The sequence below is a fragment of the Oncorhynchus nerka genome, linkage group LG12 (assembly GCF_034236695.1).
Source record: "Oncorhynchus nerka isolate Pitt River linkage group LG12, Oner_Uvic_2.0, whole genome shotgun sequence".
NCBI classification, from domain to species: Eukaryota; Metazoa; Chordata; class Actinopteri; order Salmoniformes; family Salmonidae; genus Oncorhynchus; species Oncorhynchus nerka.
In genome coordinates this window covers 51715589-51738988 of record NC_088407.1, presented here as the reverse complement: position 1 = coordinate 51738988, position 23400 = coordinate 51715589, and the positions used below count along the sequence as shown (strand labels likewise).

General features: G+C 41.7%; 1 protein-coding gene across 3 annotated transcripts in view; it reads left to right on the top strand.

Moving 5' to 3' along the window:
* smyd3 (SET and MYND domain containing 3) overlaps positions 1 to 23400 on the top strand; it is a 221917-nt gene that overhangs the window by 6914 nt on the left and 191603 nt on the right. For 2 of the 3 annotated variants that reach the window (XM_029675109.2, XM_029675111.2), the window contains exons 2-5: positions 9964 to 10027; positions 11047 to 11154; positions 11492 to 11546; positions 15478 to 15614. In XM_029675109.2, the coding sequence (XP_029530969.2) occupies positions 9964 to 10027; positions 11047 to 11154; positions 11492 to 11546; positions 15478 to 15614 (364 nt within the window). The remainder of the gene's footprint in view (positions 1 to 9963; positions 10028 to 11046; positions 11155 to 11491; positions 11547 to 15477; positions 15615 to 23400) is intronic. The other variant, XM_029675110.2, reaches the window with a different exon arrangement.

Sequence of the window (23400 nt, the reverse complement as noted above, 5' to 3'; positions counted from 1 at the left end):
CATCCTCTTTTTTTTCTCTCTCTCTCTCTCTCTCTCTCTCTCTCTCTCTCTCTCTCTCTCTCTCTCTCTCTCTCTCTCTGTGTCTCCCTCCAGGTAAAATCTAATGCCTTCATTCCATCCGAAATACATAGCTAAGTTATTGAATACTTTAGCAACGTCACCTCTCAGATCGGTCAAATGAGTTGTGGTATTGAGTAGAAAGACATGCCTTTGCAATTAGAATGGCTGCAAATGTATGAATACAGTGTGGTGTTAGTTGTTGTTTTGGATAATGTCTAGGCCTATATTATCAGGAGCTATACCATGGCTGTATGACTACGTTGTATGAATAGCAAAGGGATATAGCAGGTAGACGTTTTTCAGTCAGTTCGACAATAAATAGCCAATGTGCCCCGACTCCGTGGCTGGCTATATAGGCCTGTGAAACACGCAGAAGAAAATGAAATGAATGTGCCACAAGACAAATTTAAGTGGATTTCAACTCATCGTTACCATTTATATGGGACGTGCTAATTCACTCACATGAAACTCCTCATGCTCTCCCTCATCCGTGAAAAGAAATTTGACCGCAGCCGAGGACAGCGCGCCTGTCCTATCAATAGGTCACTAGAAGATGCGTAGAGCCTATCGTTTGTTCTAGCGGGAGAAGGATATACAGACCTTTCTGACTTGCGAATTGAAACTTTTAATTGAAAAGAAGCCTAGTTAATGAAGTGGAGAAGTAGCCGGCTGACAATGAGTCTGTTGTTGCTTATGGAAAACACTGAAACACACACACACACACTGTTCAAAGAGACCACCAGATGAATTAGTCACCACCATTACAATGGCTATTAGGTTTGACTTTTAAATGAGTCAAATTAGAGAGTTAAAACATCCTAAACAACACACCCATTCACACGAAACCATGAGCTCAGCACCATAACATTTAGGGCAACAGCTCTCTTTTACAGCCTGGGTCGATCCGTGTGTGTAGTAGGGCTTTCCCCATCCCAAAAATTAATCTTGGCTGACCGAGAGTTGTCTGTTCTTTCGACCCATTGATTGTTTAGACATTTTGAAACGTGTTTTTTTCTCCATATAGACACACCCTATGTTTGAATAAAATCAGTTATATGTAGGCTACTAAGCTTGTCTGGTGCTTTAAGCACTGCTATTAAAAATGAAAACACAACTACTAAATAAGAGCCAGAAATCAATATAGTCTACAAGGCGTGAGTCAGACAGGTGTCTCATGTGCTTTAAAATAAAAAATACACTACCGTTCAAAAGTTTGGGGTCACTAAGAAATGTCCTTGTTTTTGAAAGAAAATCCCCCCAAAATTGTAAATTTTAAAATAACATCAAATTGATCGGAAATACATTGTAGACATTAATGTTGTAAATGACTATTGTAGCTGGAAATGGCAGATTTTTTATGGAATATTGACATAGGCGTACAGAGGCCCGTTATCAGCAACTGCCCACGTGGGTGATTGAAAGACGAACTGTGTTGCCGGTTGGTGTAGTAATATGTAATAAGTTCAAAGATGAAAAGCCTGGAAGGAGGAGAGATGACTAGAAACGATTTGGTTGACCGTTTTATGTGTGGATTAATTGTCGGAGTAGAAGACCTTGTGCATTTCAGGTAAAACAACAACTCAATGTTTATATCCCAGGACAAATTAGGCAGAAACAGCAAGCTAGCTAAATAGGACAAATTAGCCATTAAGTGCAAGCTAACTAGCTAAATTTCCAGAAATGTTTAATGCTTTTCGACCTGTCCCCAAATTAATGCCATTGTTTCAGAGTTTGTTTTGATATTTTAACCTGTGTGTCACGATCGTGTTTGGTGTAGGGGGACAAAATACATTTATGCACGATGGCGCACGCATGCAGCCGGTTTGGGTTCCGTGTCACTCCTGTGTTTCAATAGCACGTTGTGTTAGCTAATCCAAGTTTATCGTTTTTAAAATGCTAATTGATCATTAGAAAATTGCAAAAGGGTTATGTTAGCACAGCTGAAAACTGTTGTTCTGATTAAAGAAGCAATAAACTGGCCTTCTTTAGACTAGTTGAGTATCTGGGACATCAGCATTTGTGGGTTCGATTACAGGCTCAAAATGTCCAGAAACAAAGAACTTTCTTCTGAAACTCGTCAGTCTTTTTTTGTTCTGAGAAATGAAGGCGAGAAATGCGAGAAATTGCCAAGAAACTGAAGATCTCGTACAACGCTGTGTACTACTCCCTTCACAGAACAGCGCAAACAGGCTCTAACCAGAATAGAAAGAGAAGTGGGAGGCCCCGGTGCACAACTGAGCAAGAGGACAAGTACATTAGAGTGTAGTTTGAGAAACAGATGCCTCAAACGTCCTCAACCGGCAGCTTCATTAAATAGTACCCGCAAAACACCAGTCTCAACGTCAACAGTGAAGAGGTGACTCCGGGATACTGGCCTTCTAGGCAGAGTTGCAAAGAAAAAACCATATCTCAGACTGGCCAATAAAAAGAAAAGATTAAGATGGGCAAAAGAACACAGACCCTGGACATAGGAAGATTGGAAAAAGGTGTTACGGACAGACGAATCGAAGTTTGAGGTGTTCGGATCACAAAGAAGGCCCGCACAGTCACCGGATCTCAACACTATTGAGCTGTTGTGGGAGCAGCTTCATCGTATGGTCCGTAAGAAATGCCCATCAAGCCAATCCAACTTGTGGGAGGTGCTTCAGGAAGCATGACGTGAAATCTCTTCAGATTACCTCAACAAATTGACAACTAGAATGCCAAAGATCTGCAAGGCTGTCATTTCTGCAAATGGGGGATTCTTTGACGAAGGCAAAGGACACAATTATTATTTAAATAAAAAATCATTATTTATAACCTTGTCAATGTCTTCACTATATTTCCTATTCATATTGCAACTCATTTCATGTATGTTTTCATGGAAAACAAGGACATTTCTAAGTGACCACAACTTTTTAACAGTAGTGTAGATTTGTGATTACTCGATTTAAAAAGATCTTGGTCAACCAAACAATCGACAAATGGGGTCAGCTCTAGTAAGTAGGTGTGTGTGTGTGTGTCATCGATGCCGTGGTAAAGTTTGAGACGTTCAACTAGGTCATATGTGATTTTTATTGACCAGTGCAGCTGTAGCGGTTAGAATCTAGTCAAATCTTGTTTAGCATCATAGTGACATTATCACTCGGACACCACGGTCTTGTCCGCTATAGCGAAATGGAAAACAAAAATGTGCGTTTATTTAGACAAGTATCTTCTGTCGCCATCAAACCTAGAGTTTTCGTGGTATAGAAGGATTGACAATACATTATTTGTTGTGGCCTTAATAATAATCATTTGTGTGTCGAGTAGGGTTGGTCTTTGTCCACATTTTCATACCATCATACCGTTTCTGTACGGTATTACCGGAAGTGCACTCAAGGGGCCCTATTTGAGAAGGGGGGGGGGTTTATACACAACAATTTAGTCAACCGGGATCTTGATCCAGGAGGGGATTGAATGTCTCTGCTCTAACCAATAAGCTTGATCTGGACACTTTTTAAATAGCAAGTTAGCAAACCAAATGCATAGCTGGAACCCTGATCTGGATTCCATTTATTGGACACATCTTAGATTGAATTTATAAGCAGTGGCGTAGCATGCACCCCTGCGGCCTCCGAGTCTTCATCTATCGCTATTTCACAATACCCCGGTAAACGATATCAACTGTACATCGCTCAAGCCTACCGTCCAAAGCGTCTCTTTTCCCAAGATGGCCTCTTCTATCCTGCCGTAATCCCTGGTCAGAAGATCAAATGTGGGCTTTGGTCACACAGCAGCTTACATTAGAATGCTCCAGGCATTACAACCTGCTATATACCATCTTAAACCTTGCGCACGCACACGAATGCACACACAGACTTGTCAGATCAGAGGCCTGGAAATGAGAAAATCAGTCAGGCACGATGGGCAGCCCGTGGAAAAGGGCCCCGCTAATTACTACCGAACACTGAACCATCGCTATACAGCTTACTGAGGAAATGAATTACCATGCACACACTTCCATCAAAGGACACTTCCATCTTCATTCATCATGTACAGTACCAGTATTCCATCTGATGAGAGTAAGAGAAACAGAGCGAGAGAGAGAGAGAAAGGTACTTTAATTCTATATTGCTTGTCAACATTTCTTAATAAACTCACTTTAACATAGTCATGAATATTGATTAGGTGCCAGGATACGGATTCTCTCAAGCGGAACGTCATCACCTGCTAAGTCAACTAAAATCCGCTCAGACGAGAGAGGGAGAGAGAGACCGGCAGGGGCTTTTTGTTGTCGTTGTGGTTTTTCCCTTTAAAATGTATACCAAACAAAAACCAATGATTGCAAAGATAAATGTAGTCCTTGTGCATATAGTTGAACTATTTCCACAGAACATTTAGCAAAAACACATTTACTTGAAGAACAGTGCAGATACGAAGTTTGGTAACAAAATTACCTAGAGAGAGAGATGAAAGTCATGAGATGTGGTGGGGGGAGAAAAATAAAGATTTAGATGAGAGGAGAAGATGCACATTTTGGGTACAGACCCCGAAGATGGACATATCTACAGTAGTCCTTGCCTTGAACTGGAGAAAGAGATCATAACAGAGATCTAATCGACTCAATAAAATAGGTCTTAACAGGACCAGGCCAATGAATTATCCCAATAACAGCAGTAGTCAATCTGTATACGGTAATACTGATATTTACAGAGAAAGTAGACTGATTGAGGTCAACAGAATAGTGTGTGTGAGTCTGTCGGGGTGTCTACATGTTATCTATGTGTGAAAGCATATGAGGTCAGTAGAGCAGACCGGATTATTCACACTCACTGTTGATCTGATGGTTCCAAATGTATCCCAGCATTCCTTGTGTGTGCGTGCACTGGTTTATTCCACAACCTGTAGCCAGGCCCAGTAATTACAGGACTGAGATGAAGGCTCTTTGTTCTCGTGTGTGTGTGTTGAGAGAACCCCATGGTTAGTGTAGATATCCATCTTTCTCTGGCTCTCTTTCTCTCCATAGGATCTCAGAACGATTAGCTATCTGCATGTCCGGCATATCATTAACTGATGCTTCTCGCTCTGTCTCTGTTTCTCTGTTTCTCTGTCATTCTACATCGATAATGTTATTGGTCATCTTTGAACAGAAGCAGTACTGGCCAAGGACGCAGGCACGCGCGCACACACACACACACACACAAGGTATAAATCCCAGTGTTTGCCAGGTCCTTATCCAGAGGAAGTCCAGTCCAAGCTGTTAAGGAAAAAGCTCTGAGTGATGTCATTACACAGAGCCTATATCCTGCCCAAGATAAATAGAGATAAAAGTAGTTCAAGTCCTGTAAAAGTTGTGTTGGGGAAAGCGTTCATGGGTGAACTGAATAATAAACAGAGCCATGGCATGAGATAGCCCACTGCTGTATCTGAAAAGCAACTGGAAGGCTGTAGGTTTTATCATTCTGTTTGATTTACTATGTATCTGATCAGGATACTTGAGAAGTCTCTGGTGTATGTTTCAGCTCCTAGCTTTGACTTGATTCTTCACAAAACCACCAGGACGAAAAAAATACAATGATTTTGGGGGTATTTCACAAGATTTAATCTCTAAAATGGTCCTTAGTAGGAAAGATTGTTGACGTCTTTGTGAAATTTTTATCTAAAAGCAACATTGAGAAATAGTTCATCATATTCATGACATTGTGGCCTTACCCAGGCCTCCTTTAAGACTTTGCTTTGTAGGTGCTACAAAGCAAACATTGGTCTCATATGAAGTATTACCACTTTCTCTGTGATATGAGTCGTATTTTGATTTCTAACCATTTTCTTACATTCATTTATTTATATAAAAATATAAACATGATTTAAAAAATAGGAAATGTTTGATTTGGATATTTTTCTATTTTTTGTTTAACATAATATACTTTATGGGCATATCAAAGTCCCAGAGTGGGGTCTCTGCTACTTTTAGAGTTATGATCCAATTTGTAAGCATTACCAACAGAGTGAATGTGAAAATGGAATCAAAATGGTCGTCCTCTGCTGGAAATTAGCAGGACAAACAATATACAAGTAAAAGGAGGGCTGTGATTGGTTAGATGGCCTACTATGCCAATAGGGCTCCAAGGAGTGGTTCTGTAACTGTGTTCTCAATCTTCATAAACCGTGGTGATATTAAATATGAGCAATATTAATGCGCAACGTAGACGTTCTATTTTCTCCTAATATTGCAAAACAATTCGTATGTTCATGTAGTGCCCATCGGTTATGATTGTTTCAACCTCTGTGTTGAAGTCGTGTTTTTACTGTCAATTTCTGGTTTCAAATTAGCACCAAAAACTACACTAACCATGAGCCTAAGTGTTTCTGCCGCCACAGAAACAGATCCTGGGTCTGTTCTAACGCACACGACAAGTTCAGTTTGCTTCTGTGACGGTGCTATCGCGAGTGCCGTCATATATGTTCGTTAACAGATGTCATGGTTTATTTTCGGGACGAAGAGAAGTGTGAAATGCATTCTCTATAAAAGGAGCAGTCAGCAGCACAGCAGTGTCTTGTGTATGCGTGTTCGATTCATAAATAGAAGTATCCTTATATTATGTTTATAAACATCACAAGCTTTCTAGTGGTTGTTTTCCGCCTAGTAGAGAAGACTACTGGCATTAGGCTTCACCAAAGCTAGCACAGACAAAAGGGGAAACCTTTAGTTATCAGTATCTTTGATCCTACTGTGTACGGTTACTTAGCAAGCTAATTAGAAATTTGAAACAACCGCCATGTTTCAAGAACGCCCAGTGGTCACGTGACTTGTATATGTTCTGGGATTGGGCCATACAAATCGCAGTGCTGTGTGGGATGAGTAGTTTGTTTGTCTCCTAATTCTGGTATGTACACGGTCTTGTACACTTTACTTTTTTTTCATAAAGCAGAGTGCTTTTTAATTAAAGCAATTTTTATCTTTTGAATATATGATTCACCCCGTATATATATTTTTTAACCTATTCAACCTTTGGAACCACAGTAACGAAAAATTGTGGCATGTCAGTTCTGGAAATACTGTATAACCACGGGAAGAGGTGCGTGGCCCTGAAACAGTGGCCCTGTTTCTCTATTTAAAATGGGCCTAAACTTTAAAACTGCAGAGATCCCCCTCTGGAACTGTGATATTCCCCTAGAGTATATTATATTCAACAATTATATACAAACATTTGCCAAATCTACATTGTTTTATTTTCAATATTCATGTTTATTTTTTATATGCACAAATAAATGTAAGAATTGTTATTCAAGTTAAAATACTACTCGTATCACAGAGAAAGTGGTAAAGCTTCATATGACACCAATGTTTACTTTGTAGCACCTACGGATGAAACATTATGGAGTCTAAAAGGAGGCCTGGGTAAGGCCACAATGTCATAAATATGCCATGTCTTTTTGTTCCTGGTTTCATGAAGAATCACCCTTATAGACTTCACAGACCATTCAATGTTTTTTACAGTCAAGTCTGTAGTTTTTCATCATTCTCTCCTCTGACTTCCCTTATCTCTCTGCCTGTTATAGAAACAGACCCAGGAAATGCCTGTTGGAAGATTTTAAGTGGTTCTGACCCCCATATATAGTGTGTGTGTGTGTGCGTGTTAGGAGGAGGTTATTAGGGAATTGGGAGGGTAAGTGTGTTAGCTGCGTCTCAGAGAGCCAAAAACAACTGCAAAGTATTTTAACCATTCTGACAAATGAATGGATAGGAAACACTCAATGTCTTTCATGCTGAGAGGAAGCAGGCCGCTGCCAGCAGTGTGTGTGCGTGCGTGTGTGCAGCCTAGTAATGTGAGCTAAGATTACGTCCTTAATGTGACATTCTGATGCGGCAGAATCATAAGGACCACTCATAATACTTCATGATTAGATTACATATGTTTGGATTGTAGGACCTGCAGCTTTCTGTTGGAATTACTTTACAAAGGGAGAAAATAAAACATGTACACACACACACAGGCACACAAGCCTCCGGCACAGACCGACGTAGAAATGCTGAACACAGAACATTGAGCGAGTCATGTTGATTTGACTGGAGCAAGCTATTAACCAGATATACCCAGGGGTCGTGTCTATCCGTTGTCAGACATCGTGCACACACAGTTCAGGAGACAGAGATTTGAAGAAATATGTTAAGTAGACACACACACACACATTTACTGCTTGATACATACTGCTGATGAAAGTGTGGTTAGTCATGCCATTCAAATTATGTCTTGGGGGCATACTGTACACCAGTGACTGGTTTCAGTGGATCCTCTTCAGGTTCAGAAACAAAACCTGTGTCTCATGCTACCCTATTACCTTTGGTGCACTACTGTGGCCACTTGCCACCCCTAATGTGTCCCAGGTCAAAGGTAGTGTATTATCTAGGACTAGGTTATAGGGTGTCATTTAGGGCAGTGTTTCCCAACTCCGCTCCTCGAGTTACCCCCAACGGCACAGATTCTTCATTTGAAGATGCCATATTTCATGATCTGGGTATCTGAGATACAGTGCTTTCAGAAATTATTCACAACCCTTGACCTTTTCCACATTTTGTTGTTTTACAAGTTGTAATTAAAATTGTTGACAAAAAAACATGACAATTAAATCAATCTAAAGAAAATACTAATGTCAAAGTGGAAGAAAAATTCTAACATTTGTAAAAAAAAATATTAAAAAAATAGTATGAAAAATACAACACTAATATTTCTCGATTCCACACCTGGATTTGCCCATTATTCTTCTCAAAATTCTTCAAGCTCTGTCAAATTGGTTGTTGATCATTGCCAGACAACCACTTTCAGATATTGCCATAGATTTTCAAACAGATTTTATTGAAAACTGTAACTCGGCCACTCAGGAACATTCACCCTCTTCTTGGTAAGCAACTCCAGTGTTGATTTGGCTTTATGTTTTAGGTTATTGTCCAGCTGAAGGGTGAATTCATTTTCCAGTGTCTGGTGGAAAGCAGACTGAACCAGGTTTTCCTCCAGGATTTTTCCTGTGCTTAGCTCCATTCCATTTCCTTTTTTGTTTGTTTTTATCCTGAAAAACTCTCCAACGATTACAAGCATACACATAACATGATGTAGCCACCACTATGATTGAAAATATGGAGGTACTCAATACATATGGTGGTACTCTGCAATATGTAGTATTGGATTTGCCCCAAACATAACACTTTTTTTATTCAGAAAAAAAAGTGAATTGCTTTGCCACATTTTTGCAGTATTACTTTCGTGCCTTGTTGCAAACAGGATGCATGTTTTGGAATATTTATTTATTCTGTACAGGATTTCTTCTTTTCACTCTGTCATTTAGGTAACTTGTGGAGTAACTACAATGTTTTTGATCCATCCTCAGTTATCTCTTATCACAGCCATTACGCAAACTGTTTTAAAATCACCATTGACCTCGTTGTGGTTTCCTTCCTCTCTGGCAACTGAGTTAGGAAGGACACCTTTATCTTTGTAGTGACTGGGTGTATAGATATTCAATAGGTCGCCTTTGCAAGGCATTATTTAGGCTTTCCATAACAAAGGGCTTTAGTACTATTGACATCTTGAGTCAATAGTATTTCACCCATTTGTTATGTAAAGCCTCAATAAGTTAATGAGTAAACATTTGCATAGTTACTTCAGCTTTTATTTTTATAATGAATTTGTAATAATGTCAAACATTTCCACTTTGACATTATGGTGTATGCCAGTGACGACAAATCTCAATTTAAAATTCAGGCTGTACCCCAACAATGTGGAAAAAGTCAAGGGGTGTGACGAATACTTTCTGAAGGCACTGTATGTGGGGCACTGCCTCAGAGGGAAAAACTCCCCAAATCAACTGTGAGTTAATGTTGTTTCTCTCTCTCGGTCTACCTCTCCCCTCCCCTGTATCTATCTCTCTCTCTCTCTGTCTCTTTAGGCGTGAAACCCTCCTGAGATGTTCTCAGTGTAAGGTAGCGCGGTATTGTGACGTCACCTGCCAGGTAAGCAGCCCAACTAGAAGTTCTCTCATTTTGTCCATTGCTGTTTCCACTCATTCAAGTACCTAAAGAAAGGGAAGATGGATGTGAAAGAAATAACCCTATTGTAGGGGAGCAATAGACCTAGGGATGTGTGTGTGTGTGTGTGTGTGTGTGTGTGTGTGTGTGTGTGTGCGTGCGCAGTGTAACATCTGAGACTGACCTAATTCCTACATCAGCACATGATGTCACCTAATGAAATGAATGACACAATGCTGTCCACTGCTGCTCCCCATATAAACTGGTTTCCATTACACAACAGGTGTGTGTTTGTGACAAATGTGTGTGTGCTCATCTATCTCATCCTTCTGGGCAGTGTTTCCCCTAGAGTATTTCCAGGCATGGTGCAAAGCAACATCCAGCCCCTTTTGCACCAAAATTGAAATCAACAGAAGTCTTGTATAGTGCAAACACTGCTTCTGTGTAAATTAGAATCAGACATGCACAGATCTCAAGCCAACACGGTATATTCACCTTTTAGCCATCTTTCTTTCACATCGACGCTAACCTTTACATTTAAGGTCACTTTATTGGTCAATTGCACACGAGGTCCTATCAAAATTTGACATGTGCTTTTTATCCCCCCAACTGTGATCTTATACTGATAGGGTAACCCCTAACCCTAGTGTAGCCTCCTCCACTCCTCTCTGATATGACATGTCACCATTCACCTCTGATTTCCCGCTAACAAACGCCTCTGACTTCCCAACCCACTCACTCACTCACACACGCATGCACGCACACAGCCATACACACATGCACACTCATGCACATCTGCCTGTGTGTGTTTGTAAAGTGCACACAATGTTTCCCCTCTCTTCCACTTCACGTTGCCTTAACTTTTATTTTCAAGAATTTATTCCCTTCAGTTTTTTTCCAATTCTCTCGACGCCTTTTCAGTTTGTACTGGTCCTATTCCTATATCTTTTCTACCCATATGAACACAAATAAAATATTTTTTTAATGATGTGTTTTCTCTCCAGAAACAGGCATGGTCGGACCATAAGAGGGAGTGTAAATGTCTCCGCAGCCTCCATCCCAGAATCCCCACTGACTCTGTCCGTCTGGCAGCCAGGATCATCTTTAGATTGGTACGCCTCCCCTGACTCGCTCAACGATTGGTTCAATGTCCTGAATTGACTGGTCAATCCGTTTTTCAATCCAGTCATTTCAGGAAGTGATTTGAAACTCATTTCAGAAGTTGAAAAATCCTCACAGAAAATGAAGATGGAATTGAGCCCAACCCTTTACTAGGGTTAACAGACCTGGATGAGAAAGGTTGTTTCGTTTTTAGACGGTTCTCGTGATAAATAATTGATCTCGTCTAGTTTGACACTTTTACCATTTTCCTCTTTTGTTTTTCCACCACTTCTACCTCCTACATCTCTCTCCCTCCTCCCCCTCTCTCTCCCTCTTCTCTTCCTTTAGTTGAGTCCATCGCAGACTTCTCCAGGGCTGTGTTCTTTAGAGGAGCATGAGTCACGTAAGTCTCTCCCACCTCCCTTACAAAAGTGACATTCAATACTTTGTTTTGCCTTTCTCTTCTAACAAAACAACATATATACATATGGAAAGATACAGAGTCAATCACAATCTCCTCCACAGTTCTTTACATTCATCTATCAAACACAAACATCTACTCAGACAGCAGGAGAAGTCCGTTCTAGCCTGGCATGGCCGTGCATCTGCAGGTGGTGTCTACATGTTGTCCCCAGGTCTCAGATTAAGTACACAACGTCAGCTACAGGACCAGTTGTTGGTTAGATGTGACAAAGTGGGGACAGTATTAGACACAGGGACATTGTCAGACATATTGGGGACATCATACCTAGTTGAGACGGTACCAGACACAGTTTCAGACATAGTTTGGTCAGTGTAAGACATAATGGGGACTTTAGACATGATGAGGACAATGTCAGACATAATGGGAACATTAGACAAGATGAGAACAGTGTCAGACATAATGGGGACATTAGACAAGATGAGGACAGTGTCAGACACAGTGTGGACAGTAGTAGCGGCGGAAGGAGAAATTGTATCTGTCTGGCTAAAACCTGTGGCTCTCTTCCAGTCTCTTAGTCTAGCTATCAGCTTCCCACAACATGGGAATATAACCAGAGCATCACTCCTCATGAAATATACAGGAAGCGGTCAACAAGGCAGCTCAGATGTGACCAAAGCATTCTTCTCATTATAATGGTGATCATGAAGTCTCTGTTTTGACTATGTTGGTCGACTAGCATGCAGATACTGTATATGGTAGAAACAGTATGGTGTCGGTGACCGTAACCAGTATTAATGGACCCAGGTTATTTCGCTTGTCATGATCAGAAACTAAGATGGCGGCAGAGAGACCCCTCCAAGTACCTACTATGGAAACCACTAGGAAGGGAAAGGGAAGGAAAATAATAGGCACCACCACTAGATTATGGTTTTTGAAGATTTTTCTTAAAAAAAAATTCTCCACAATTTATTTAACCAGGGGAAACCCATTGAGATCAGGGTCTCATTTTACAAGGGTGCCCTAGGAACAATACATCAACATGGTCAGTCTCAATACAACACTATACATTTACAATTACACATTAGAACAAATGCAATTCAAAAGCAACAGATACAATTGCAGTTACAGTGCATTCGGAAGGTATTCAGGCCCCTTCCCTTTTTCCACATTTAGTTTCGTTACAGCCTTATTCTAAAATGTATTAAATACATGTTTTTCCTCATCAATCTACACACAATACCCCATAATGACAAAACGAAAACGGGTTTTTAGAAATGTTTGCAAATGTATTACAAATACAAACAAATACCTTACTTACGTAAGTATTCAGACCCTTTGCGATGAGACTCGAAAATGAGCTCAAGTGCTTATAGTGCATGTCAGAGCAAAAACCAAGCCATGAGGTCAAAGGAATTGTCTGTAGAGCTCCGAGACAGGATTGTGTCGAGGCACAGATCTGGGGAAGGGTAATAAAACATTTCTGCAGCATTGAAGCTCCCCAAGAACACCATAGCCTCCATCATTCTTAAATGGAAAAGTTTGGAACCACCAAGACTCTTCCTGAGCTGGCCGTCCGGCCAAACTACCAATCGGGAGAGAGGACCTTGGTCAGGGAGGTGACAACCATCTCTGCAGCACTCCACCAATCAGGCCTTTATGGTAGAGTGGACAGACGGAAGCCACTCCTCAGTAAAAGGCACATGACCGCCCGCTTGGAGTTTGCCAAAAGGCACCTAAAGGAACCAGTACATGAGAAGCAATATTGTCTGGTCTGATGAAACCAAGATTGAACTCTTTGGCCTGAATGCCAAGCGTCATGTCTGGCGGAAACCTGGCACTTGAAGCATGGTGGTGGCAGCATCATGCTGTGGGGATGATTTTCAGCGGCAGGGACTGGGAGACTACTGGACAACAACCTGTTGACAACTACAGGACAACAACCTGTTGACAACAACAGGACAACAACCCTAAGCACACAGCCAGACTTGAACTCGATCGAACATCTCTGGAGAGACCTGAAAATGGCTGTGCAGCAATGCTCCCCATCCAACCTGACAGAGCTTGAGAGGAACTGCAGAGAAGAATGGGAGAAACACCCACCAAATACAGGTGTGCCAAGCTTGTAGCGTCATACCCAAAAAGACTCGAGGCCGTAATCGCTGCCAAAGGTGCTTCAACAAAGTACAGAGTAAATGGTCTGAATACTTTTGGAAATGTGATATTTCAGTTTTGTATTTGTAATACATTTCTACAAACCTGTTTTTGCTTTGACATTATTGTGTGCAGATTGATGAGTGAAAAAAAAAACAATTTAATCAGTTGTAGATGATATGGCTGTAATGTAACTAAATATGGAAAAAGTCAAGGGGTCTGATTACTTTACTTTAAGCATTTTCAGTAATGTCACGTTGGCGGAGAGCACCCACGCAGCAATGGAGAGTCAGTTGGATTTCCTAATGGAGAGATCACTCTGGTACCACAGCGCTTTCATCACATATCTCTCCAGGGGGATGCACATCATCAAGAAAATGTTGACTAAGAGAAAGAAATGTACGTAGAATGTTTGGGTAAATCCTAACAGTTGTCCCCTGGTTATGAAATGCATAGCCCTGATTGAAGACCTAGATGAGATCTGAGATGAGAAGATGGATGACAAATATAACCGGAGCCACATTAGTAGCTCCGACGTAACAGAGTATAGCTAGCCACATAGATAGCAGGCAGAGCAACACAGTACAATATGAAATCAATGGTCGCTTCGAAACCTCTTTGAGAGTGACTATTCATGTTCAGGAGATCTTAAGTATTCCAGATTTTTTTCCCCAGCACAGAATACCATATCTGAGGAGTCATGGAACGTATCGTATGATGTATGCTCCATTTCTATTTTAGAGTTCAAGTTTATGACAAGTTCCTAGTGTCATTTGTGTCGTGCATCTTGTCTTCTATGTAGAATCTCATGTGATATCCATAGCTGAAGTACATTTCATATAGGCCTGATTTATGTGTGTTCTGTGTATTAAACTGTAATTAACGAACTGCAGCTCGTCAGTTTGGGTTGTTGATCGTCTCGTGTATATCATATATTCTTTGTGTATTTTATGTTTTCAAGTGTTCCAAAATATATGAGCGTTCAATTGTTTTATCCCAGACTGTAGAGTTTACAGTAGACTGGTGAGCCACGTATATTCATTTACCCACCACAAACAACACTGTAGCAGGGACTTAAACGTCACTAAACAGAAACCTGTTAGACCGGTGTTTCCCAACTCTGCTCCTTGAGACTCTGAGACTCCATGAGACAACTCTGCTCCCCAACAGCACTCATTTTTGTTGTAGCCTCTGACAAACTCACCTGATTCAACTCATTGAGGGCTTGATGATTAGTGTACAAGTTGAATCAGGTGTGCTTGTCTGGGGGCTACAATAAAAATGTGTGCTGTTGGGGGTACGGGGGGTACTGGAGGACTGGAGTTGGATCGTTTCTGATGTGGTGATTGATTGTCTTTATTTTACATTACTTCATTCTTTTCATGATAATAAGGCCCGCATAAGTATAAACATTTTGTAATATACTTCAACACATTACTATAGCACGAAATATTGATCTTTTCATGATATACTGTTGACACCATTCTGATTCAGGTCATATTTATTTCTGTAAATCAAGTGTCATTTGTAGTAGTTACTTCTAGGATAGCCAATGTTGTGCGTACCTCTCTTTCTCTGTGTCTCTCTGTGTGGATCGTTGCCGTTCTTCCTCTCGGCAACAAATATAGCATAGATTTCTTTTTTTTTCATCATACTTCCATGTTGATTACTTAGCAGGAAATATGAATAATGCGAAAACAAAGACCGACCGTGTCACTGTGCTCGTGAGGCTCCACTGACCACTCTTTCTCCTATACAGACCTGTGTGATATGGGAGAGGAGAGGAGGGAGGGTCTGTCTCAGCTGAGCTCCATGCTCCAGCTCTACATCCAACAGGAAGTCCCCAACATCATGCAGGAACTACCCGCCGTGGACCCCCTCAGCCTGCTGGCCAAGGTAGATCACTGTAGCTGTGTGTTTGTGTGTGGTTTGCATGCATGCGAGACAGACAGACAGACAGAACGATGTGTTGTCCCAATGATGTGAAACAAGATGAAGTAGTGAAGAGGCAGGGCTCACACTATAGTACCCAGTCTCTCTCACTGCAGCCTGTTTCTCTGCGCTGTTGGTGGGCTGGTCATACCTTCACATATGTCTAAAAGATTCCCAGCAGGCCTGATGTGTAAATGGTGTGTGTTTGTAGACAGTAAAAGTGTGTTGTTCCTGGTATTCCTGATGATCTCAATGTGTTTCTCAGCATGAAACCGGACCTCACTCCTCCCAGGTCTTCAACCTGCAGCTGCTTTCCACTCATGTACTTCTCTAGGCTGTTTCTGTCTCTTAATCGTGTGTGTGTGTGTGTGTCGCATGAATATACGTTTGTGTGTGAGATGAACTGTTATAAAAAGCAACAGCTGTTTAACATTACATGGCTAGCTAGCCTTCTGGGCCCATCTCTGTCTTTATAAACCATCTCACACCAAGACCTGGTTCTGATAACATACAGGTGTGTGTGTGTGTGCGTCATTCGTGTGTCAGAGAGAGACAGATGCTCTCTAAAGTGAATCCTTCTGTGGAACTCCACATCTACATAATGCAAATCAGTCCAACTTTAGTCCAGAGTTCCTGGACAGAGAAGGTGAGTTAAGGGGAGAGAGGAAGGGGGTGGGGTGGACAGACTGGGATGGACCGACGGACAATGAGACCGTCAGACGGCTGGACTGACAGACAGAAATTGCTGAATGACATATTTAATTTCAGACAGGATTCACACTGCCCCTGGGATAACACACACAAACACACACACACATAGATAGTCCCTTGGAAAGAAGGGCTCTCTTTAGAGATGAATGGGATGTGTTTCACTTTAATTTAAAAAAGTGTCATGCGAATTGAGGCTGTTCTGAGCACAAAAGGGGGCGAACAAACGCTATTAGGAAGGTGTTCCTAATGTTTTATTAGGTACATCTAGAATCGGGTCAGAACCCCTTTTGCCTCCAGAACAGACCGAATTATTTGGGGCATGGAAACATTGCTCAATTGGTATCAAGGACTCTAACGAGTAACATGAAACCATTCCCCACTGCCACCACCAGCCTGTACCGTTGAGACCAGGCAGGATGGGGCCATGGGCCCAAATCCTGATTCTGCCATCAGCATGACCCAACTGGAATCGGGATTCGTCAGAGCAGGCAATGTTTTTCCACTCCTCAATTGTCCAGTGTTGTTGATTCACTTCACTTCACTTTTAGCTGATAGGAGTGGAACCCGGTGTGGTCGTCTGCTGCAATAGCCCATCCGCGGGCACGAGTTGTGTGTTCCGAGATGCCGTTCTGCACACCACTGTTTTTATTGCGTCGTTATTTGCCTGTTTGTGGCCCGCCTGTTAGCTTGCACGATTCTTGCCATTCTCCTTTTTTACCTCTCATCAAGGAGCTGTTTTCGCCCACAGGACTGCTGCTGACTGGATGTTTTTTGTTTGTCGCACCATTCTCGATAAACCATAGAGACTGTTGTGCTTGAAAAGCCTAGGAGACCTGCTGGAACCGGCGCGCATGGCACCGACTATCATACCACGCTCCAAGCCGCTTAGGTCACTCATTTTGCCAATTCAATCGAACAGTAACTCAAATCAAATCAAATTTATTTATATAGCCCTTCGTACATCAGCTGATATCTCAAAGTGCTGTACAGAAACCCAGCCTAAAACCCCAAACAGCAAGCAATGCAGGTGTAGAAGCACGGTGGCTAGGACAAACTCCCTAGAAAGGCCAAAACCTAGGAAGAAACCTAGAGAATCGGGTCAGTGAATGCCTTGATGCCTGTCAGCCTGCTTTAACCATTTTCATGAACTGGGTGGTGTACCTAATAAACAGTCCACTAAGTATGATAAAAAATTGTAATATTCTAACACAGTAATTTGATTAATAAAATGTTTAATCAATCATCTTCCTCAAATGGTCCGGAGAATGAAGGAAATGATGATGCACTCTTTGCGAGAGGGAGGGAATCTGATTTGATTGGTCCTCAACTCAAGGCTCAGACTCTTATTTTTAGGATAAAGTAAAGTTAGCCTGCCCCAGAGCAGGTTACATTCGAAGGATTCGTTACCATAGAAATTTACCTGGTGTCGTGACTTTACATTCATTAATTATTTAATCCACTAACGATGTTTAATTGTTATCCAATTTAAATTAATCATGTAACACTTAACTCATTAGGATTTGGAGCACCACGGAAGAGGTTGTTTTAAAGAGTGACAATCTGAATTAAACTCTTAAGGTATATCTATTACATCGATAAACAGTCATCTTATAAATCTTATCATATCCTCATTCTGACAGTCATAGCCACATGCATCTGCAAAAACCACAGCCGTGCTCATGATTCAGTACTGCACCAATTGGTTTTAATTATTTATTTACTAGCTAACTAAATAATAACACAGAATAAACATACAACCTTTACATGAGACAAAGGTCCCTAGTGGACTGACACAATATGGCATTTTACCCAACGACATGGGGTGTAAGAAAGAGACACTTATCGTGGATACATTCTGTAACTATTTTCACAATCATATAGTTTGCACACGAACCGCCGCCCGTTCGAAATAAGAAATCATAAATGTATTTACGTGTGGGTGCTCTTGTCCGGTGTGTAGTCCTGAACATAACTACAGAGTTCACTCTTCCATTCCATGAAGATAAGCCAGTCGTGATGATGGTTCCAGTGCGGTGAGGAGAGTAGAGTACTGCAGTGATTTGAGACTCGTAGTAGGATGGGATGGTTTGAAAAGTTTGAGATATTTGACTCAGGACAGCTAATCAGCTGTACCAGTGATTGTCTGAGAGGGGAGTTTTACGCCTCTTCCTCCTCGTGTTGATAATCAGGATTTAGACCACTTCAGACGTGGGCTGCAGCTCCCGTCTTTCCTGTTCTAAAGAAAGGTGAGTTTATTTCTTCACCTTGTGTTGAGGTTCAAAGTTCCAACCATTTCAGACATGTAGCTATTGCGCCACGCTTTTCTGGTCTAAAGTTAATTTCGTTACCAAGGCTTTTTATGCACACTGGCCAAAGGGGACGTCTCCTTCCGTCTAACACGTTTTCTGACCTGACCTGATACTTAATGTGCAAAGGATATGATTGGAAGTTCTCTTATGACTCCTAAAATCACAATATCATAACAAAAATACGTCATCATTTTTTCATATCCTATGCACAACGCATTGGATGGAAACTTGACAGGTAAAGGGGGTATCCTTTTCAATTTAGTATTTTGTCCGTACAGTTTTTAATGCCATCACAAAATTAAAAACAATGTGACATCAGTTTTCTATAACTCCCCACTGACCATTCAGAACATTCTTTGTTAGAATTATTGTTCCATTATCTATTGTTTTGGACATTATAGTTTTGGGTGGGCAAAACATTCCTTTAGGCAATATCGGAGCGTAGAGCGGGAGTCCTCTCCTGCTTAATTACGACCGGGTGAGGAGGTGTCAAGATCCACACACCAGTTCTCTCCTCCCTCTGCGGGTGAGAGAAGGTCTGGTTACTGTCAGCCATTGCTAAACTGATCTGACCCAATGTGATCCTCACAGGACAGCCATGACACTGGCTAAAAGGTGATCCACTTTTGTGTCAACGGATATTCCCGAGTTGAACTCAGAATTTACCAAAGCTAGCTCGTCAAACTCCTCTATCCCGTGTCGTAGTACGCCACTCTGATTTGTAAAGAGTATTTTTTGTACACAGTTAGTGTGTTCCTGGTATTCCTGATGATCTCGTTGTGTTTCTCAACATGAAACCGGAACTCACTCCTCCCAGGTCTTCAACTTGCAGCTGCTCTCCACTCATGTACTTCTCTAGTCAGGCCTAGGTGTGTGTGTGTGTGTAATGTATCTATTTTTTTTGTTGTGTGTGTGAGCGAACGCATTTAAATGAATGTCTTGTTTAAATTGTTTATTTACAGTTGCGTGATTTGTTAGAATTTTGTGTGTTATCCCAGACTAGAATTGGAACCAGAGAGGGGGTTAGTTAAGGTGATGGTCTTGTCAGGGACGCACAAACAACTGTTGTGTGAATGTACATTTGTGTGTTTTTATTAGGTTGTGTGTGAGATGAACTGTTATATAAAAAGCAACAGCTGTTTAACATTACATGGCTAGCTAGCCTCCTGGGCCCATCTCTGTCTTTATAAACCATCTCACACCAAGACCTGGTTCTGATAACCATCACTGTTCAAATAGCAAACATACACACGTATGTGTGTCAGAGAGAGACAAAGACGCTCTCTACAGTGAGTCCTTCTGTGGAACTCCACATCCTATAGTACATCATGCAAAAGGGAGAGCGGTACAGACCGTCAGGCGGACAAAAAACTGGTCTGATTAGGCTGAGGCATCATGGAAGGAAAGTATAATCTCCATTACAAATGAGTGAGTGGGCTGTTTCTCCACTTAGTGTAGTCTCTTCCCCGAACGAATAGTTCAATATCAAACAGGATTCACAACGGCCCTGGGATAACACATGCACACACTCTGGGATAAGTGTGTGTTTTGTGTGTGTTTTCACTGTTATTGTATTTATTTATTCGTTATTAAGTCAAAATTATCCTCGGCCTTGACTGGTGTGGAGGAGGAATTCCCAATTAGTGTGGGATAGAAAAAGTGTCTGTGGAGATGAGAACTGGAAAACCCTGATTTTTAAACAGAATGCTCCGATGGGACCTCTAACATTCTGGGGGAGGAAAAAAGCGATGGAGAGAGGAGTATCGACTCGTTTAATTAAAGTTGCGGAGCAAGGGTTGGTTGTCACCCTGGAGAAAGGGAGCGGGAGAAAGGGAGAGAGGGAGAGAAAGAGATTGTGAGAGAGTTATTGAAACAGAATACTCCTCATGCATTCATGAGCACAGATAGAATATATTCTTCTGTAAGGTTCTGTTACTGTTGGAATCTTTCAGCTCTTGTTTGACTTGCTTGGTTTCTTTTGGTTTCTAAAGAATAACTGAGTAAATTACCCTATGCAATGGGGTGCTGGCTGGATGAACATACAGCTTAGATTTATTTTGGTTTTGGTCAATGACTGATATCTCATACTTGGCGAGGGTGAACCAGAGATGGATGGAGAGAGCGATGAAGTGGCAGGTCTGTATCCATCTACCCCGGGAGAAAAAGAGAGCTGGAGAGTCGGGAAGAGAGACCACACACTCAGATGTGTGTGTGTGTATGTGCGCGTGGTGTCTGGCCTTTTGCACTTTGCCCTTTGAACATACGTGTGACATATGTTGGCATCAGGTCTGAGACACTCCTCCTCATCACTCACTCCCTTTCACTTTTCCCTCCTTTCATCTCTCTCTTCCCCCAGGCTGAATATTGCCTTTGGTCATTCAATAATAATATTGTGTGTGGGTGTGGCTGCCTGAGGGAGGGCCAGTGCAGACACACTCATAATTACCCTTGAGGTCAAGGTCAATGGCCATACGGCACACCACCAAAATCATATACTGGTATAGACACATAGCATACACAGTATTCCTGATAATCCCATTATGGGAACGTGGAGTTGACAGTGGGAGAGAACCACAGCACCTGGGAATGATGGCTGTTGGATGGAATACTACACTGTTTCAGCTCCATGGAATTACCACTAATTCTCATAGTTTATTATGGTATGTCCAGTATTCCGTGGCAGTGTTTCTTAACCTTTTTTTTATTCCAGGGGCTGCCATGGTCTTTTCTGAGCAAGGAACAGGCAAGCTATGGCCCTTCCTCCTTGGGTTTATATTACATCTAACACTATAGATCTAATTAAACGAGTGTCAGGCTTCTGACTATCTCAGGGACCGCTCAGCATTATCCTAGGGACCGGTAGTGGCCCCCGGACCGCAGGCTGAGCAACACTGCTCACTGGCCTCCCTGTCATTTGATCCCAGGTGCTAGGTAGCACCTCGGTATAGGGAGGGAAACTTCACCTGATAGTAGCTGAATGTAACATGAATGCAATACACCATCATATTATTATGTAGTTGTAGCCAATGCTAGGCTTATGACCATGATAATTCACTGATATTAAATCCTCTCAATGAAGAGACACTGAAAACGTTCAGAAAGCTGAGGGCCGTAGGTAGTAGTTTGCACATACACACACACACACATCGGGACCAAGGCGATGTGCATTGTTCCACAGTGACTTCCTGTGGGAGAGGAAATTATGCACCTCCGCTGTCCCATCAACCTCTCCTTCTCGCCCCACTGACCTAGCGCACACACACACACACACAAATCTATGTAGGAATGAATTAAGACTATATACGTATATGAATGAGCAATGTCAGAGCGGAACGGACTAAGATACAGTAGAATAGTATAGAATAGAGTATATACATATGAGATGAGTAATGCAAGATATGTAAACATTTTTAAGTGACTAAGATACTGGAGAAGTATAGAGAACAGTATATACATATGAGATGAGTAATGCCAGATGTAAACATTATTAAGTGACTAAGATAACGTAGAATAGTATAGAATACAGTATATACATATGAGCTGAGTAATGCCAGATGTAAACATTATTAAAGTGACTAGTGTTCCATTCCTTAAAGTGGCCAGTGATTTCTAGTCTATACCTATAGGCAGCAACCTCTAATGTGCTAGTGATGGCTGTTTAACAGTCTGATGGCCTTGAGATAGAAGCTGTTTTTCAGTCTCTCGGTCCCAGCATTGATGCACCTGTACTGACGTCGCCTTCTGGATGATAGCGGGGTGAACAGGCAATGGCTTGGGTGGTTGATGTCCTTGATGATCTTTTTGGCCTTCCTGTGACTTTGGGTGCTGTAGGTGTCCAGGAGGGTGGGTAGTTTGCCCCCGGTAATGCGTTGGGCAGACTGCACCACCCTCTGGAGACCCCTGCGGTTGCGTGCGGTGCAGTTGCCATACCAGGCGATGATACAGCCCGACGGGATGCTTTTAATTGTGCATCTGTAAAAATCTGTGAGGGTTTTAGGTGACAAGCCACATTTCTTTAGCCTCCTGAGGTTGAAGAGGCATGACATCAGTGTTACGGTGACCTTGTACTAGTAACCTATATCTCTGTGGTTTCACATGTATTGTAATGCAGCCTGTCATTCTCTATGCCACTAACAGGGGGCACTGAGTTCTCAGGTATGAGCCCACTCTTGTTTTAACTCTCTTCTCTCTCTCCCCCCATTTGTCTCTTTTTCTCTCTCTCCTGCTGGAATGGGTAGAGTAGATGAATAATGCATAGGTGGATGAGGGAAGGAGGGCTAAGAAAACATGTTTTAAAGATATGATTAGGTACCATGTTTTTGGAATGTTCCGTGTATAGGCACTTTATATGAGCTGAAGGTGTGTGTGTGTGTGTGTGTGGGGGGTGGGTGGTAGAAGGCTCTGGTGAAAGGCTAGTGGGTTTTAGCTGTAAAATGCCCCATTTAAGATTCCACTCAGTTGCAGAGAGCCTTATTTGGTGTGTTTGTGTGTGTGAGCACTAGTTAATCATTCTTCATCTTAATAATACTACCTTCCCTTACCCATGTCCTACTGCCCATTAAAATTAAGCCTCATCATTGTAATGTTCAGTGCCTTGCAAAAGTATTCATCCCCCATGGCGTTTTTCCTATTTTGTTGCTTTACAATCTGTAATTTGAATGGATTTTTATTTGGATTTCATGTAATGGACATACATAAAATAGTCCAAATTGGTGAAGTGAAAATTAAAA